The sequence below is a fragment of the Strix uralensis genome, chromosome 1, assembly GCF_047716275.1.
Source record: "Strix uralensis isolate ZFMK-TIS-50842 chromosome 1, bStrUra1, whole genome shotgun sequence".
NCBI classification, from domain to species: Eukaryota; Metazoa; Chordata; class Aves; order Strigiformes; family Strigidae; genus Strix; species Strix uralensis.
Window position 1 is genome coordinate 152,489,883 of NC_133972.1, and position 19,488 is coordinate 152,509,370.

At 44.6% G+C, this 19,488-nt stretch overlaps 1 protein-coding gene and 1 long non-coding RNA gene across 3 annotated transcripts in view; one reads left to right on the forward strand and one right to left on the reverse strand.

Moving 5' to 3' along the window:
- LOC141950756 (uncharacterized) overlaps positions 1–5,778 on the reverse strand; it is a 41,030-nt gene extending 35,252 nt beyond the window's left edge. The window contains exon 1 of the long non-coding RNA XR_012631149.1: positions 5,623–5,778. This is a non-coding gene — a long non-coding RNA (uncharacterized LOC141950756). The remainder of the gene's footprint in view (positions 1–5,622) is intronic.
- Positions 5,779–5,889: 111 nt separating this feature from the next.
- Positions 5,890–19,488, forward strand: part of FZD6 (frizzled class receptor 6) — a 33,937-nt gene continuing 20,338 nt past the window's right edge. The window contains exons 1-2 of one of the 2 annotated variants that reach the window (XM_074886031.1): positions 5,890–5,959; positions 6,550–6,938. In XM_074886031.1, the coding sequence (XP_074742132.1) occupies positions 6,759–6,938 (180 nt within the window). In that variant the 5' untranslated portion in view covers positions 5,890–5,959; positions 6,550–6,758. Of the gene's footprint in view, positions 5,960–6,227; positions 6,369–6,549; positions 6,939–19,488 lie in introns of those variants that run through there. The other variant, XM_074886042.1, reaches the window with a different exon arrangement.

The window sequence follows — 19,488 nt, forward strand, 5'->3', positions numbered from 1 at the left end:
TCACATTTCATTTTTCTGCCATAATTTGTATTTGAGATGCTTTCACACTCACACAGTTGGCTCCATAATCTTTCTGACTACAAATTCCTGGATGGAAAGGCTTCATTTCCAGACATTGACTGGTGATATAATGGTTGATCATGAGCAAGGATGAAAAGACACGTAAGGAGACTGAGAAAATGAGGTTTATATAATTTGTAAGTCTTAACAGTGGTCAGCACTATCTCCCATGATGTGGTATAACTGGTCCCATATGCATATTTCGCAAACCCTAGTTTAAAACAGTAATGCTGACACAAGTCCTGGAGTGCAGCAGATTTTATTAACCTGAGAAATGAGTTGTTATGTGGTTACAGTTACCCTAAGATCTAAACTGTGACTCATTTTTGTATTCTGCATTGATCTCAGACAGAACTGTACATCTCAGCTGAAAACATATTCAGTATCCATTTTGTAATAGCTTGGGAGCACCTGTGAAGAAGCTTACAAAAAGCAGATGCATTTATTATTTCTGAGTATTAAAACCAGAAGATTCAAATAATTTTACTGTTATCATAAACAGTGACAAAAAAATTGACAGAAAACAACTTGCTGTTCCATTTGTAAAGATGATGAATACAGTGGTCATGATAATTTCTACTTAATTCTTACACATTAACAATAACTTTACTCTATGGAATTAAAAAAAATGCTATAAAAGGTAAATATGAAATTGTGAAGCAATGAAAAACAAAAATTTGTGCTTCCTATCTGAACTTCTGTCCTTCACAGTTTAGCAAATAGTGAATCTGCCACTCCAGAAATGCCACTGGGAGGAGGTGTTGGGAGGATGTACTTACAGACAGATCTGTTTTTTGTTCAAGTTACTCTGTTACATAGGTCCTCAGTACCTGGGAAGTCCCTGCAGCACAGGATTGTTATGATGGGAAGACAGTATGCATTAGCTGGGTATGGGATGGGTGTAATTACCAACACCCTGAAACAGTGCTGTGGATGCTCCTTACTCTCCTTTAACATGTTGATTAGTACCTTTGGAATCACCTTGTAGTAGTTAGCACCTGAGCTTCCAAATCTATTGTTTTCTTGTATCCCTTCATGTTTCAATAAATATCTTGAACTACCAACTTAAAAAGCAGCATTTGAAATGTGTGTGAAGTCAAACCCGCTTTGCTAATTGCACTTTGTATTGATAGGGGCAGTTCAGCTCAAGTTAATGCATCAATGTTTTGGAGAGAGCGAAGAACAAAGCTACACCATACCCCATTAAGTCAGCGTGTTTTGCTGTCAGCATCACCTATACCTTGCCTGTCCACTCTAACAGAGTGCTTCGTTGATATCTGTCTTTTCCATTGGAAATGACTCATGCCCTGTAGCACAGATTTCCTTTCCCCCAGCCTTTGTGACATTGTCCAAAGCAAGTACTGCCCCAGCCCCAGAAACAACGAGAGAAGAGGGGCTCTGTCAGGAAAAACACCTGCCATTGCTGATACTCTTACTGTCACCCAAGAAGACAGGTTGCAGATTTACCAGGAGTGAAAGCGGCTGCTAAAAGTCCACAAGGAATGAAACTTCCTTGATCATTCTTAGGAAAGTTTACTCTTCACAAGCGTATTTCCTGTTTAGTTTACATTGTGCTTAATATCAGAGGCTAGGTGAGGTAACCTGTTGGGAAAGGAATACCATTAGCATAATCACTGTTTTATTAAAGCAACGCTATGAAGGCACAGTGTGGTCATTTACAGACAAATGAAAGATGAGATCCTTCTAGCATAAAGGAAGTCAACATCTTCTTGTGCGTGGGTGCTACAACCCACACAGCCATAATATTTTGAAGGACTAAAGTCTAAATAGGTCATACTGTGTTCAGGGAAGAAGATGACATGGGTTCCAAGTACCCAGTAATGCAGGTAGTACATGGCAATGCACAAACCTTCTGGCTTTCTCAATCTGCTTCCTTCTCCAGATTTCATTGCTGTTGGGGGCTGGGGTGTGTGTGTGTGTTACAGTTTAAAGGCTTTATGGAAAAAAATGTATTATAAAGAAAGGTTTAAGCTGACACAGCTGCATGAGATTGGAGAAGTGCTCAGAAGGCATTAACTCATCAAAGACTGGATTTTCTAAACAACTAGGAAATTACTGTAACACATCTATGTGTTCTTACGAAGCCTCTCTCACAAGTTCGTGTGTTCAATTAAATGGTAGTTTTAACTTAGGAAACACATTGTGTTTATAAACTGAAATGTTTTCCATGACTACTACTGTAAAATAATCAGAATAAATTATATCAATAATGTTGTTTTGTCTAGGTTTTTTTTTCATTTCCAAAATGCATTTGAACAAAAGACAAGAATTACACTTTTCAATTTTAAGTCTCACAACAGGATTTATTGGTGCCATCTACTGGCTATTTAGTCCTTTTAAATTTCACCAAATTATGAATAATGTGTTTTAAATGCAGAATAACAGGAACATTATGAACCTTATAACTGAATCAGCCAAGATTGAACTATGTAACTGGCAAATCTGTAATATCTAAATTACATTAAGTCAAACTTTAGTACAATGTTCCAACAGTGTAATTCAGTTATGAAGCTTTTAGATGTGTCAACAGGAGAAAGCTTGAGCCAACGTACAAGTGCTCATGTGCAGACTCCAAGCACTAAAGCCACACACACACACACATACCCCCTGTGTCTCAGAGGGAGGCTCCTTCCTGACAACTGCTGACCATTTTAGATCCTTCCTCCCTAGTGCATCAGCACCTGGGGCGCTAATGTGTTACCACAGCAGGTAAACATGGTCACATTGCTGTTTGCCTTTCCTGGAGGGATGTCCCCACAAAAATTTGAAGGAGAAAGGGGTGCTTCAGTTCACAGCCCAGGTGAGCTGTCAACATTTCTGCCAAGGATGGGTTTAAGCTTGTCGGATGGCACGTGGGCAGACAATCTGTTCCACCACATCCATTGCACAGGCAGTAGGAGCCAGCAGAGCTTGGAAGGGAGCTGCTGTCAGCCACTGCTGAAACCCCCTCTGCTACATTTATCAAAAGACATCTGAAGATGACCCAGGATTTAAACAAGGCTCTAAATCACTTAAACTCTTTGTAGTAAAAATTGTTAAACTATAATGGTTTGAAGTGGTGCCAGAGAAAGGTCAGCAAATTAATATTACATTAACTGAAATGTTAACAATATCTCCAGTGCCAGGTGAGAAAAGGACTTACAAATCTGAGTCGCTGCATCCCTAATCAGCAATATATTTGAGCACATGCTTCAAATAATGATACTTAAAGGTGCTTTGCTAGATACCAGTGAGAGTGCTCACATTGCTCACTCTGGTTAGTCAAGACCTTTATAGAGCCAGAAACAAATATATTTAGATCATGGCTCTGTGAACCAACCTCTGGAATAACTTGCTTAGCAACTAGGTAGTGAGCAAAGAAAGTATATTAATAAGGTGACTGAAGAAAGGGCTTATCCTTCCTTTTCTCTGCCTTTTCCCATCATCTAACAAAAACATGAGAATCTTTAAGGAAGTCAAACAATGTTATTTAGCCATATCTGTTTTTCAGAGACTTAATTTATGCATGAAAATGCATTCCGCTGGATGGAACTACTTTATATAATGCCATATTTATACAGAATGATACTAGCAGAGCTTACAGCTAAGGCTGCTAAACTCCTCACAATACCCTATTTTCAGGTGCTTGTTACTTTGACAAATTTCTGTGCTTTGGCTGAAACTTCCACACTTTGAATTTTTGTCTGGTTGTTTCAGCAAAATTTCTTATTAAGCTTTCATGAAAATCATGTAAGACATGCTTGCTTTCCCTTATTAAAATTATAACAGAATCTTGTCTGAGAATTTTTTGACCCTACTTACTGGGAGGCAGAGACTTTTCAGTTGGTATAGATGGGCCTAGATAGTTCTGCTTGTGTTTCCACGAAAATGCCTATAGCCTTAGTCAATGAAACTAGAAAGAGAATTCAGTAGGCATCTGCTGGAGTGTGACTCTGCACTGAACATGTCCTGTCCCTGCAAGGTTTTGGTGTATCCGAGGAACTGATGGTGTTCCTGGAATGGAGAGCAACTCAGCAGCTTCATGGGAGGGCTGAGCAAGAACTTCCCCAGACTGGCTTCTGCAGACGCAGGGTGGGGAGACTCTCTCTTGCATGCTCCTGGTGCTCTCACTGCCAGACCCACACGGTGTGTGGCCTCTCAGACCTCATGAAAAGAAAAATGTAATATTTCTAGGATGGGAAGGAACTACTGAGAGAGACTAGGACAGAAGCCAGCTGGAGGATGAGAACTGAAGCAGTAACAAAGGATAACGTAGGTGAGTGTTTTCATACAGTAGAACACATGGAACTTCCACAACCTGCAAACAGCATTTCATTTAACATCACATGTGAAACCTGCCGGGAAAATGTCAGTCAGCTCCTGATTCAGTTGCTTGTTCATATAGCAAGTTTAATTCCAGCTGTCAAGTTACTCAATTTGCTCAAATGGCAGAGCTATGTAGATCCGTGGCAGGTAGGTATAATCCTCCTCATGATTCATACAGGTGCTAAAATGGTTTCACACAAGGGAATTTGGGGGGTTTCGTGTTTCTGTGGGGTGACATAGGAAACAATACACAAAAGATCTGCATGAAGAGAAAGTTTTTAGATGCCTGTGGTCCTTTGAACAACCACGTGCAGCTTCACACTCTCCACCATCCATGGAGAGATTCTTTGCCTGAATGTGGCTGACTGCACGGACTACCTTGGGGCACACTAGCAGAAAGGCAGCACTGCTTGAACGTTGTCAAACCATTTGTAAACCTGGTTTGCATGTCTCGGCATCTGGCGTTTCCTGTTCCAGTCCTGGGGCACAGAGCGAGTTGCATGGCTGAACAGCAGTCTGATGAGACCTTGAATGGCTCCATGCAGAGAAATTTGGCCACCCCTGCCTAGTAACCTTCAGCATTTCTATAGTTAGGTCTCATTAGCTCAGGCCTGTGTTTGTGAACACAGCTAAAGGCTACTGGGCATGTGCTTGTCTGGTGTGTGTGGTTTCAGCCAGCAGCCGACATGGGAGCAGCAGCAGGACAGTTCACACATCCCTGAGCTGGGTCTCTGGAAGACAGCAGTAGCCTGAGCACCAGAGCCACTGCAGTGCTCTTCCTTCGTCTGAACACTCATTTCCCTTTTGTTCTCACCTCAGCATCCCTTTTCTTTGCAAATACCTGAAATCACTTCCCTTTCCTTCATTAAATTCAGTCATTCCACATGGACTTCTAGTATCAACCTCCTCCTCTGCCTCAGCCTCATCTAACGACCGTCCGCACCCCTCACCCCACGAGGGCCGTGGGACCGGCAGAGCCCTCGCACCTCGGGCAGCCGTGCGGTGGGCAGCGGCCCAGGCGTCTGCTCGGAAACAAGCTTGGGACTCGCGATCGCTTCCACGGGCGGGACAAGTTCCTTTCCCGACGCTTGGAAGCCTGTAAATCGTCTTAATATTTATATAGCGCACTGCGGAGTCAATACCGAGCGTCTGTATGAAAACCTCAGTGCCAGGCGCTGGCTGGAAGGATTTTGGTGCCGTTCGCTTCCGTGCGCTCGGCCCCGGGGACTTCCTCACCTGAGGCTCCGCTCCACCCCAGGTGCGCTGCGGCGCGGACAGGCCCACGCGTCTCGGGACCCCGCGGTGGCTGTGGCCGGCTAGGCCGCGGCTGCCGGTGGCACCCGACGGCCCGAAGGGGAGGCCCCGCCGTGCCGGTAGCCGACCCCGGCCCGCACCCAGGGGCGGGCGGGGCGGGAAGGTGCGGGCCGCCCCGCCCCCGCCCGCCAAGTATCGCGCGAGCGCCGCCCCCCCCCTCCCGCGCCCCGCCGCCGGACGCCACATCCTGTCGGTGGCGCGGGGCGGCCGCGGCCATCGCAGCCGCGGCGGGGAGGGGGCCGCTGCCGGGCCGGCTCGGGTGAGTGCGGCGGCCGGGCGGGGCCCGGGGCCTGTCCCGGGGAGCGGCGGCTCCTCCGCGGGGCAGCTGCCGAGGTGGGGGGGAAGCGCCCGCCGGGAGGCGGGTCCCGGTGAGGGGGCGGCGGGGGCGCGGCTCGGGCGTGGCGGGGATGCGGCGCCGAGGCCGCGCCCGGCGAGCCCCGGCTCCTGGGCCGACTTCTCGGCCGGCTCCCCGCCCGGCCCCGCGGGCGCCGCTTCCCAGGGCGGGGCTGGGAACCGAGCGCCGACAGTGGGGCGTCGGGAGCAGCGGTGGCTCCGGGGCCCGGGCGGGAGCGGTGGCCGAACGCACCGCTGCCCGTGGGCGAGGCGGCGCTGCCCGGGACGGGGCGGCAGCGGGAGCGCGGGCTGCGCCGTGCCGCGGCCCCCGCGGGGTATGTGGGGGCCGGGGGGAGCCGCGGGGAGGGGGGTGCGGGGGGTGCGCGGCCGCCCCGGCGGGAGCCGCCCTCTCCCGTGCAGGTTCGCGAGGAGGCCGGGTTCGGCCCTGCGACAGGTGGTCGCGGCCGGTGGTTTCTGCTGGTAACGACTCTGCCTTGTCTTTTCCCGCTTCTGCAGCGTACAGGCTCGAGCAGGAAGGGATTTAGTAAAATCGCGTTCAGCCACGATGGGGAGATACCGAAGGCAGCGGTGAGGAGCCGGATCGTCTGCCTTACTGCCCGTGCCTTGCGCTGGAAGCAGCAGAGGAAGATGTGTGTGTGTACCCCCGCGCGAAGCCGATCTAACTGCTGAACAGAGCTATGTGCTGAAGTTCAGACCCTGACAAGATGGGAGTACTTGCGTTTTCTGCGGCGTGCAGTTTACTTCTAACTCTGGTGCGAGGGCACAGTTTATTCACATGTGAGCCAATTACTGTTGCCAGGTGTTCAGGAATGCCTTACAATATGACTTTTTTCCCAAACATCATGGGACACTATGATCAGGACACGGCTGCTCTCCAAATGGAGGTACGTTCTCCACCCCCACTGAAGTATATAAATACCAACACTGTGAAACAACCTTTTTTTCATCGTTAAGAAATGGTTTGTGATATCTGTTGTACTGAATGACAAGGCAGATAATGTTTAGTGACTAGGTGTTTCTTTAAATCTTTTTGGAGTACGCGAGAGCTGCTTGATTGTATAAGCACTGTGTAAGGGAACTATAGACACCCTTCCTTCCCCGGCCTTGGATCCTGTGTTAGAGTGAAAGAGGAATGGGTGTAACACAGCGATGTGGCTATTTAGAGCTCTTTGGCAGGGCTGATCACACATAGCCCAGGCACCTCACTGATATACAGAGCAGTTCTTGAAGTTCACTGGGGACATAGCTTATGATATCCTGGCCTGCCTGAACTCAGGTAGTGCAAAAGTAATGTTTAGAACTTGCTCTTTGTTCCTCTCTCAGTTCATGTCTGCTAAGGAGAGGTACCTAAACTTATTCTTAGCCCTATTCTCCATTGTGGCCTTTGCATTCTGTTGTCTTCTGACTGGATGCTGAAACTTCTGACTGAAAGAGCAACTCTCTTCTTTTTTTTTTTTTCTTTTTAAAGTGAAAACAAACACTTTTCTTACCTGAACTAACTGTAACATATGGCTCCCTTGAGAATATGCCACCTTGTGGAAAGGCTTTGCCGATAGCAATAACTACAAAGGGCCAGAGCCTCTCTGGGTGAGAGGCTTGTAAAACAAGTTTTAAACCTGTTTTAATAATGGCTTTTCAGTGGTAAGAGGAGAGGGAACATCTTAACACAGGTCTTGAAAAGCTTACAATCTTGTGCTGTGTAGAGAGTGAAACAGAAGTGAGTTGAAAATGAATAAGTTTCTGGTTTAAAAAAAATATAGGTGCTATTGGAGGTGGCTACTATTATTAAAATCTTATTTACATATTCTTTACTGAGCTTGGAGGAGGAGCTTGGTTCAGTTGCCAAAACATTTTTTTAGCGTTGCTTGGGGTAGTCAGGATTCCCTGTTTGGCCTCTAGCTGCCAGCTTGGAAGGGCTTTGGTCTTGCATCGCATTTGTCAGCCCAGTGTAGATGTATGGGAAACTCTGGTATCAAATGTTAAGATACCTGTATGCAAGCAACTGAATTCAGCTGCAGATCGTGGATAAATTGTGGGCTTTTAAATTGAAAGACAGGCTATAGGCTTCAGTTGTAAACTCTGTGCAGTGCCTTCTCCAGTCATCATTTGTTAGGAAAGCTTTCTGCAGCGTCTGCTGCTTTATCTCGTCAGGTATGCTGCTGGTTCTTACTTGGTGTGTCTTAACTACAACTGTTGAGCCAGCTTTTGTCAGTATTTGTGCCTTCCAGTCATGCTGCTGTTACAGCAGAGAGACCACAGAGCCATTTTTACTAGTTTGCTATGACTGACTTTTCTGAACTGTCAGTAACTTGTGCCTAGTGCATGCCTTCTGCGTGGAGGGAGTTCCTTCTGGAAAGTGTTCATGGCTTACCTCTTCTCATATAGCTACTTCATAAAAACTGCATGGTAGTGAGAAGCTTTGTTGTTTTCTTGCTTTTTCCATCTTGTCTCCCTTATAAACACCTCTAACTACTGCAGTGGTTGATCGCTACTCAGCCAACTGACTGGGTGGCTGTGTGGAACAACAGTGTCCATTACGATTTGATTTCCCTACCCTGTTTCATTTGCTTCCTAGTGTCCTGTCATTGACACTGTCTGGCCTCTAATTTGGTAGACTTCAATACTCTGGTGTTGTGGAGACATTTCTAAACTACCTAATGTGTATGTGTGCTGATCTGCCTGCCTTTATTTGTGATTCAGCAGTGCTGATTGACTGCTTGGTCAAACTGACTTTTCCTGACAGCTGCTTTACTGGTGAAAGGGTAAGGAAATTTCCCTGGGCCTTTTTTCTGAGGAAGACCAGTGGATGCCAATGTCACCTAGACATTTTGATATGATTCTACATGGTATTCAGTAATGGTACCAGTATAGTTTGTCCATGGTTGATTGCAACAGGGAACTTTCTCAGCATTGTCAAAGGGTTCTGCTTTTCAGGGGACTTGGTATTGCAGCAGGGGAGGAGGAGCTATCGACTTCTGGAATATTGTTTAATTTCACTTTGTAGCCATAAAGAGGCAGCAGTTTGGGAGGTGGAGGAGACTTCTGTTGTTTTAAGAGCTTGAATTTTTCTGTAATTGGTAGTCCAAACTTTGTTCATACCAAGGGAAGAATTTTAATAGTATGTTGGTTAAAACTTTGTTCTTTTGATCCTCCGTAGGAATGCTTAAAGGCTTTGGGTTTTGATTCCATCTCGTTCTTCCCCCTCCCCTCCCTACAGCCTGTTCTCAAGACTGGGCATGGTTTTAGGATGTAAGCACTGGGTTTTGAGATTGAGGCTTGTAGTATTTTCCTCACTTCATCTCAACTGACTTGAGTGGGCTGCTTGATCATGCAATCCTGGGGCATATGGTGGAAACTTCTTCAAGAAATCCAAGTATTTTGTGCAGAAAGGGCCTTGATGTTAGTCCTGTTTTCTACTCCTATCCCCTTTGGAAGCTTCTTCCCACTACTTATTTGGAGTGTTTACTCCCAGAAAAAATGAAGATTTGTCAAGGGGGAGAAGTCTCACCTGAAGGTCAGGTTCAGTCTCGAAAACTGGGGTAGCTCTCTCCTATGTCCCATTCTCAAGGCTCTACAAGTGTTCTCTGCTGTGAGGAGTTTTGTCTACCTAGAAGAGCTGTGCTTTCCATCTGCTGGAGCACAAAGGCTTCTGTACAGTTTCTCTGCTTTCCAGAATGGTGTTAAATTGGCATTTCTGGGATGCTGTCTTCATAGTAATCCTCCAGGAGAGGATGATGTGGAGCCACCGTCTCAGGTGGTGGTTGTCCTCCTGGAAATGAGCTGATCTGTGGTCTTACACTTCTGCCTCATGTATCAACTGTTGTTAATGACGTGCTATAAACAAGAACACTGAACTGATTAGAGCAGGAGAAGAGACTAACTAAATTTTGCGGTCTCTGTTATGGGTGTTCTGGCTAGTGATGACAGTCCCTCTGGGATCTTACTTTCTGGAATAGAAAATTCATAATTTGCAGTTGCTCCCTCCACCCCCCCCAATTTTATTTTTTTTTTTAATCCTAAGTTTTCCATTTGGCAGATTGAGTTTAGGGTACTTGAGTTTTACCTTATGTTTGGATTAGTTTTGTTTATACAACAAATGGTAATTTTAGGAATGTAAAACCACATGGCTTTGTGGTGTGAAGTTTTGTGTATGTTAGCTAAACAGCTGCATGACAGTGGAATCTAATTATTTGCAGATGCTTACCGTATCTGTATCTCAAAACAGTTTAACAGTAACACTGCTCATGTTACTACTGGCTCAGATCGGGAGGCTGGAGATCTGTGGTTTGTCTAGTGAGGAAAATGGATGGACACAGTAGAATAGTTAGTCCATTACAGCTATACTTAAATAGGTATAACTCCCCCTCGTGGTCATCCACAAAATCAAGTCACTTCTAATTCCAAAGTAATTCCTACTTCAACTATGCTGGAACAGGTTGTCAACATAAGGCATTATTCCAGCAAGGCAAACAATATTACTGTGTCGTAACTTTCTGTTCATATCTCTTAATCTGTTCTACTGCAGTTCTGGAATGTGTCCACCGTAGACAAACCCTTAAGACTTCCTGACCTGGGTAAGATCTACAGGTCTGTAGAAGTACAAAGACAAAAGGCTTGCCAGTGAGTTTTTAAAGCAGACTATACAAAACCCTGGAAAATGTCCCACAGAGAACAATGAAGTACCTCAGAGACTGGAAAAATGATTCAGTAGTGAGTCTTCCGTTCACTTCTGAGTTCATGACCATGTACCAGAATATGTGTGTGTGTCTGGAGAGTTCAGTGCAACTGGCTGCAGCAGTGGGAGAAGTTGCATGAGAACTAAGGTCAGTTTAAACTAACAAAACCAGTTTGAAGTGGATTAAGAAGTAGCTTCAAAAGCTTAATGCTGAAGTTCTGTGAGTTAAAATTTTTAATGTAATCACTTAATTTGCTTCCACTAAATACAAATTTACAATTAATTCAGTATGAAGACACTTCCAAAAACTGGAAACCTGGTCTCTGGCAAGCTTAAATCAGTACATAGATGTGTGTGTGTACACACAGTGAGGGGGGGGCTGTCCACCTTCTGTAGGTTGGGAGTTTTGGGAAAATAAGTGCTGTTTTGTGTAGAAGGTTGTTACCGTGATGTTCTGCAAAATAACACAGGTGTGAATTTACTGAAACCTCTAGACAGGCATCCTGCCTCTCCCTCTTACTCCACATGAGCAGTTCTTAGTGTAATACGTGAACCACTAGTACTTAAAACTTGAAGCTTAAATCTCTCTTCTCTTAAATTTTTGGTAGCTCAGCTTCAATTGGGAAAGCAGTCAATAGTCTCTATCTTCCTGGAGTTATGTTTTGTCCCTGATGCTGCTGCAGAGCCTAAGTTGGAGAAAGGCTGCAGAGGTATGGGCATTGACCCAATGGAACAAGCACAGGGGGCTATTTTATTTGTATTTTGCTTGTAACATTTTTGCTATTTCTTTACCATATGTCACTGATCCTGATGGACAGGGAAGGCTTGTGTAAAAAGTGGTAAATGTAGCTTACTGTACATCATATGTTGCTTAGGACAAACTAAGGTAACTTTTCTAGCTTATCGGAACAAAGTGGTGATCACAAAAGATTTTGGTGGTGGAACAGCTAAATTGCTGCTTGTTAATTAAATAAACCATCTTTGCTGATTCCTGTGGGTACACTACAGCCACTAAAAAAAGTGTTTGTTACCTGTAGTACTGATGTCCTTCATCAAGTGTGATTAGCTTGTTCAAGTTGTCTGAAACCAGGCAGGTGAATGTGTGTAATCCTATTACACTGGCTTTAAGCACATCAGTCATCTGCAAAATTTAATGATGCTTTGTCTGAAGAGCATTCCTTTATGCTTGATAATGTGAATAGTACTACCTTGCTCCTTGTTCTGAGAGGATGCTGCTTAGAATGCATGGGGGTCCAAAGTAATGCATGCTGGATGAAGAGAGGGTATTTACCTGATGGTAACTGGGGTTCATTGAGATGCTGCTGACAGTGTGATTCCCGGAGCCTCATCTTTATCCACGTTCAGAGGCTATGTCTACATTGACAGGTAATTTGGTGTTACAGGAGCGGATTGCTAGGTGAAGTTGTTAGCACACTTCTTACCTGTCCACTGCATGAGACTAAGGGGTTTTACTCTGGACTAGATTTAGGCCAGTCCTACTGTGCATGAGATCTGAAGTTGGCCGGTGGAATACTGTCTTCCAGATCTTCTCAACAGCAGACCTTTCTGGGAAATACTGTGGTATGCTGTTGTTAGTCTCCTTCAGATTGCTGTCCCTTCCACAGTGCCGTGTCTAGTGTTCACATGTAGCTGCAAGCCCTGGTGCTTTCCAAGTCTCACTGTGCAGCCTGCGTCTTGGACCCCCTCTTCTCCACACTTGTATGCCAAGTGTGGTCACTGGCCAAACCAAAGCACTGTAGGTGTGGAGCGATGGGCTTAGTCCTGTAGCTGTAACCTAATCCAGGAGGACACCTGTGAGTGAATGGAGTCATGCAAGCTTCCCTAAAGCTGTTCATATAGAGAAGGAAAATGTGGACAGAGCTACTGAGTTTGGAACTGCTTTGCCTTCATTGATAGGAGGTGGTTAGACCTTGGGAGCTGAGCCCAGACTGGTGGGAACACATCGTCCTTGGAGTTGGGGAAAGCCAGCAGTGGGTACAAAGCTTTCAGACATAAAGGTGTATTTGTCCTTACGCTTCACCAATGTCACGTGCAATTTCAAGATTGTCTCCATGTTTTTAAGGAAGTGGCTGTTGCCCTGTGGAACCTCGTGAACTTCACCTGATCAGTAGCAAATCAGATTAGGGAGAACAGGTCTGCTGAGGGTGATGTGTGACCATGATTCTGAAGGTCATTCTTCACATTATCTTTCTTTGAATAGTAGACAAGTGGACAATATTGTGTACCATTGTGTATAGGTGGCCCACAGTGTTCTCCCTCTGCTGTCCGTGAGTTGTCAGACTGTGCGATCAGGCATCTCTAACAGCTCACATCCAGTGCATTGGCCCATGGCAGCTCTGGCAACAGCAACTTGATTGTCTTGCAGGCCTTGGTGAACCACCAAGGTATGCTTGTGGGCAACTTTGCAAGGCTCGTGATGCTTATGTCTTCTACAAATCTAGCCCAAGAATGGAAGAGGATTCCGATGCCCCCTTTCTGAAGAGGGGTTTGTGGTGTTGAGGTGCCTTCCCGCAACTGAGAGATGCTGTTTGTCCACAGTGCTGCATGGGTCATGAGGCTGTACAGAGCCCAGGCCCTTACTGCATGCAGGTGGAGGTGGCATGCGAGTTTAGTTTCCATTTGCAGGATGGATGTGATATTCAGGATGACAGCTTGGCTGCAGGGTGTTATCTATGCCTTCGTTGATAAAGACCACAAAAAGGGAATGGTCTGGGAAAGGAGCATGTGGGATAGCAGATGTGGTCAAATATCAATGCTTTCTTTTCCAGTGTGACAATGCAATGATTAAATATGACACTTTCTGAAACTACTATTGTATCATCTCTTTAGTTCTCTATGCCAAATGAGAGGGGGTGGGAGTGTCTGCACTACAAAGCTTGCTGCCTTTTTCTCTCTCTCACTGTCTGTTTGCTGTTGATTCACCATCCCTTTGGGGCAAGCATGGTTACTTTGTCTGTCTCCCTTTACCTTTTTAGACCTTTTCTGTGTATTGTATGTAGCTGTGATTGCTGCATCACAGTAGTAACTTGCTTGCCAGAGGAAAAGATGCATCTATCTGCCCTCTTCTCCTGAACTACATAGAGGAGATGAGTGGAGACTTGCCTGCTTTCTGCTTAGCTATTAGAAGAAGGGGAGGTGTGCAGGGGAGCATAAGGACAGTGTAAGCAGCTGCTGTAAATGGGGGGAGAGAAACTTGCTATAATACAGAGGCACAGGGGACAGGCCTGGATAGTTGGTCTCTGCAAGACAGAAAGGATATCCTTACCAAAGATATCTGCTCCTTTCCATCCCTGTAGTGAGATAGATAAGAGCTTCCTGGGGAAAAAAAATCATCATCTTTCCTTTGCTTAAATTTCTGGTGGATCAAGTTCTTTGAGAGAATAACCACATCCTTCCCAGTTTGGCCCATGATGTATTCCTCAGAGGGCCTGCACAACCAGATTTCATCAGTCCCAGTAACTACTACCACTCTCCTGTTCACTTGGTGGCTAAACTCTCCACACGTTTATCCTGCATACAAAAATTAAAAGCAGCTTTTCAGAGAGGGACTGTACCCATCCAGCCTCATGATGGCCTAGCAATACCTGGTTACCCAGACTCCATGTCCCAGCTCTGTACTGCTTCATATGAGCCAGTGCTTTTGCTAGGAAGATATAAGTAGCACCATTTTAAGCATAACTTAAGCATCCAGGGGTGGGGATCTTTCTGGGGAGTATGCCTGGAACTGTAAACAAAATGTTGTATGCTGAGGGTTAACATGGCCCACAGATGATAATATGAAAGGGTAGAAGAAAAGGTGGCCTTGAGTTCTTTGAACAGGAGAAATAAGGAAGGGGGGGAGGGGGGGGGAGATGCACCATGGCCAACAAAATGAGCACTGTGGGAAAAGGTTAAGGAAACACTGGCTAATACAGGCATTCAGAACTGGTGAGAACAGGAGGGGTCCTAGCAGCTGCCTTGCTGTGTCAAGCATGCTGCTTGCCACCCTCCCTTGGGTGCTTAGGTGCCTGTGGATGCAGGTGAATGGCAGTTATTGATAAGGATGGAGGTCTCTCTTGAGGACTGGGCTGACTTTGTGTAGGCCTTCATGCATCTGCCCCACTGGTTGCCTCTACAGTCAATAGTTTGGCAGTTCTAGAGAGAAATGGGAGGTCTCCTGCAGAAATTGCACCCCTGTGACATGTCTGAAGCCTCCTGATCCTTTACCAGTTGGACAGTAGGGTAGGTCAAGACCTGCTCTGGTCCTTTTCCATGTCCTTGGTGGGCCTGTTAGTGACTACTTGCACAGTGTTGTTTCTCTGTCTGCCTTCCCCAGTGCCACGTCAGCTGCAGGGTGCTGCAGCATCACCTCAGGGTGAACCCCCGGGGTGTGTGCTGCCTTTTGCCTGCAGCAGTCTAGGAAGGAGATGCTGGGAGAAGGAAGAGGTGCCACTGCATATGCCTCTTATGTGAAGGTGGATGCATCCTCCTCTTTATCAGAGGCATCTGTGAAGGAGAGGAAAAGCAAATGTGAGTCCTTGACTGCCTGTGAGGTTACATTACAAGCATGACTTCTGAGCGCCCTATGGCCCCCAGCTTCTCATGGGTGAAGGTCTCTGCAGTGTGATGGAGGTGCTGGGTATGTACCTGATTCTGCTCCGACTGGCTTCTGGGAGGGGTGGGTGAAACCTAACACCAGGTTGTCCCATTGAGTAGTCATAAGTTAGGTCTGTGCTACATCAAGCAATGAGCTGTTGGGAAACTGTGTCTCCTTTGACTCTTTGATCTCACTAGCAGGAGGAGGGGCAGGATTTTCAAAATGTCAAGGATTTGGGTGGAGATTTTTGAGGAATGAAGGAGATAGTGTGTGAGGCAGTACATGCAGAAAGAGGGTCCTGTAGTAACATCATCAGCTTTGTTAAGAGAGCCCTTCCTTATATTTGGCTATCTTACATTTGGAGGAAGGAAGAGGTGATCATAAAGTAATGGGATAAAGGAATTAGCTTCTTGCCTTACTAGCTGCCTCATCGATCCTTTAGAATTTGGATAATTTTTTTAATATTATTTAAAAGCAAGTTGTTTTTCTTGCTTTCTTGCCTCTCAGATTGGCTTGTGTCTCAGAGTAAATAAAAATTAAGAGTAAATAAAAGTTAATAAATAAAAATAATTCAATTAAGATGCATATATATGTCTACAGAGCAAAAATGTGTAGTAGCTACTCAGGTTATAAGTGTTTTAGACATTTTATCTTCATAAAAATAAAAAACTGAACAAAAATGCCACAAAAGAAATATACCTCTGTGGAAGATAAGAACTATTTCCCACAAATACTTGGGAATTAATTACCATGGTTTTTTTTCAAAAAGAGATTTTATGTATATCTTTTTAAAAATCTTGAGCATTGCTTTTTCTATTGCAATAATGATCTACTTGGAATAATAATAATTAAAATTTTATGTTTTCAAGCTGTAGTGAAGGTGATCACTACGAAGTGAATTTAAAGTGGAAGGCCTGGTTTTCCATTTTGCATGCACACTGGTCTTCCCAGAAGCAATGATTTTACAGAACATTACTCTGAATCAAAATTTATGGCACATGGTGGATGCTAAGTATATAGAAAGTTGGATACATGGTGAAAGCTTCCCAAACACAAACAAACCGAGGCTGCCATCCAGTTTTCCGTTGTTCTTTTGAGCTGTCTCTGGTTTGTGGCTCAGACTCTCAGGTCATTCGTTTCTGGTGCTGTGTCTGACTTGTATTGGTCTGTGCTCCTGCATTACTGAGAATTCTTTCAGAAGATCCTGTCCTCCTTGCCAACCCGTGTGCATGACAGAAGCGACTTGTACAGATTTTCTAGGGACTAAGACAATCTGTTTGAATTTCAGGAAAGCATTTGATACTGTGTTGCATGAAAATTGTTACAATTACTAATTTCTGTAAACTTTTACTAATCCATTCACTTTGTTGTGGTGTAAGAGACAACATCAGTCAGGCCTGCACAAGTCAGATGACTGAGTTGAAGTCCATGAACCTGCAGTTATCTGCCTCACCAACTGCAGTTCTTACCTGTCTTCTGATTTCAGTATTTCCAGTTGGTCATACCTTGAGACATGGACACACTGCTTGGCTGGCCATAAGACATGCTGTGTCTCATTTTTATGAGATATGGGGAAGAAATCAACAGATGCGGTTACTCTTCATTTTGTTGGATTTGGGAGGCTGAGGGTGGCAGTTTATTACTCCCTGTTAACACTGGAATTAACTTCATAAGTAAGGACATTTTCCAATTTAGATACAATATCTCTGTCTCCACCTAACCAGTAGCCTGGGTCTGCGAAGAGCGGAAAACTTGATGCAAGCAACAGTGTGGCTCCTTGCAGAGCTTCCTCAGGTCTAATGGGGTCAGCTTTGAGCCAGAGGTGTTGCACCATATACCTGTGTTCTTCCTGGGTAGATTTGGAGCAGGATCAGCAGCCATGTGGAAATGGCACCTGGCTGGGGTGGTGCTGGTCTGTGCAGAGCTGGTTCGGATGCCTTTGCCTCCACAGAACTGGCTTTCTTGCAATCCTGGTAATTCTGTGATGGTAAAGGGCATCGAATTTTCTGGTGGTGTCCTAGTATTAGTATGGCTTAGGTTTAGAAAAGGAGAGTTTGGTAACTTTTGGGGAAGAGGACTGGTTGTCTTTTCCAGGCTGAGTTGGCAGTGACGGGTAAATCTCTAACTGCAGATTGTATAGCTTTCTGACACAGAAATGTCTCTTGCTTTTTTCTGTTAATCCTGCATCACCGTATTTAAAATACTTAAATACTCAGTGGAACAGGATCCTCAGTTTCTCTCCCATGAGCATACTGTCATTGAGCTATTGACTTAAGCTCTTCTTTTTTTTTTTAAGACAGCTCAAATTTTTATTTTATAGACTGGCAAAGGAGGTGTCTGAACGTGGATCCCTGAGCATTCTGAGTAGTAGTCTGTTGCATAAACACTGCCTTGGAGCTTGGTTTAGTTGTCTAGCTTTTGGAGATATGTGCTATTTGATTCCTGCTCCTTTTGAGCATTTTATTCTGGCTGTGAAGTTTATCTCTGCTTCCTGAATTCTGTGACTGTCGTTCTCGGGGTGCCTATCTGTGTGGACATCAGATAGGGAAACTGCTGGGAGGACTGTGTGAAGTGCCTGGAAGTTAGGAATGACAAGTTTCTGTTGCAATAGCCAGTCCACTTTGTGGATCTGACTCTTGATTGCTTTACTTGATGTTGCAGAAGACTGACAGAAGATTGCCTGAGAAGGTAATCCTGTCATGACTGAGATTTTTCCTGACAGTTTAGGAATGAAGTAGTCAAGGAAGAAAGCATGGTGCAGGGTTCCTACTCTGGTAACTTGGCTGATGCTGTTCTGCTTAGGTGCATCTCCACCCTCACAGAGGCAGGGGGAAACATGAATCTGGTCTGACTTTTTTGGAACCAGAGCAGTAACGACTTCTGTTGGAATTCCCTTCAAATGAGGAGGGTTTTTTTATAGGTAACAAGGAGTCTATCAACAGTATTACTGGTAATCTTCTAAATTGTATTCTACACAATAAGTTCAGTAATAAATCCATTTACTCCTGTAATACATGGCAAATACATGAAGAATTTAAGATTATTTTCAGGTTCTTTGGCTACCACAGTCCAGATGTAATGAAGCTCTGTCTAGACTTCAGATGTTTGAGGGCCCGCAGTATACTTTCTTTCAGTTAACTTATATTTGTCTGTCTTTTATGCTCCGTATAGTATACATGGAGATAAAACCATATATAATTGAAAACTTTGTATAAATAGTTCAGTTCTGTGATGGTTGGGAAAACTCTCTCATGTTTGTTTTGGACTGTAAATTGTAGAGGCTGGAATATCTATAATTTAGGTCAAACTGTAATTTAGGTTAGAACCACAAAATGCAGTGAATTTTGCTAATAAGCTATTTTGGAAAGTATTGGAATACTTGTTCTTTAGTTTACTTCAGAATAATTTCTTAGTGAGATATAATATTCCTGTTTATATTGTTTCTAACCTTTGCTATAGTTAAAAAATATAGGGATATATGTATTTCTATTTTGCACTTAAAAATACTTAAGGAAAAACATGGAACTAAGTTGTTTTATTACAGAAAGAAATTCTGTAGTTGTGAGTTAATGCAAAACAGTCTAGAGCCTGTAGAAGTAAAAAGCAGAATAGCCTGCTTTATCTTTCTGTGTATACTGCCAATGGCAAGTTTAGTGCTCAGTTGTGGTGTTCGGGTAGTTTTTTGGAGTGTTGTTTTTGGGGTTTGTTTTGTTTTGTTTGAAGTGCATGACTGCCTTGCTGCCCTACTGACCTTTGAAAACCTTCCCCCATGTGCCTTCTCCTTACCCTGGTTGGATTTCTGATTAATAGTCCCATCAACTTTGAACAGCTAGTGGTTCAAACCTGAGTGTATATATATATCTCAAAGTATATTGCACGTGTAGGGGTGAATGATGGGGAAGAGTTTGCAAATATACTCGTGATTTTGCTGCAACTATATTGAGCATTTATATGATGAGTAATTCAGCTCATTGAGCAGTTCCCCAGCCTGGGATCTGAACTGGTGCCTGGCTTGTTGAGGTGGGTGATGAAGTTCTGGCCCACCAAGCCTGCACTGCATGGCCACCTGACTGCTTGCTGGTCAGTCCCTGAGCCACTGGAGTTTACAGCACAGCATTTTTTAAGATCAGTTTCCGTTTGACTTTGCCTTCTAAATGATGAT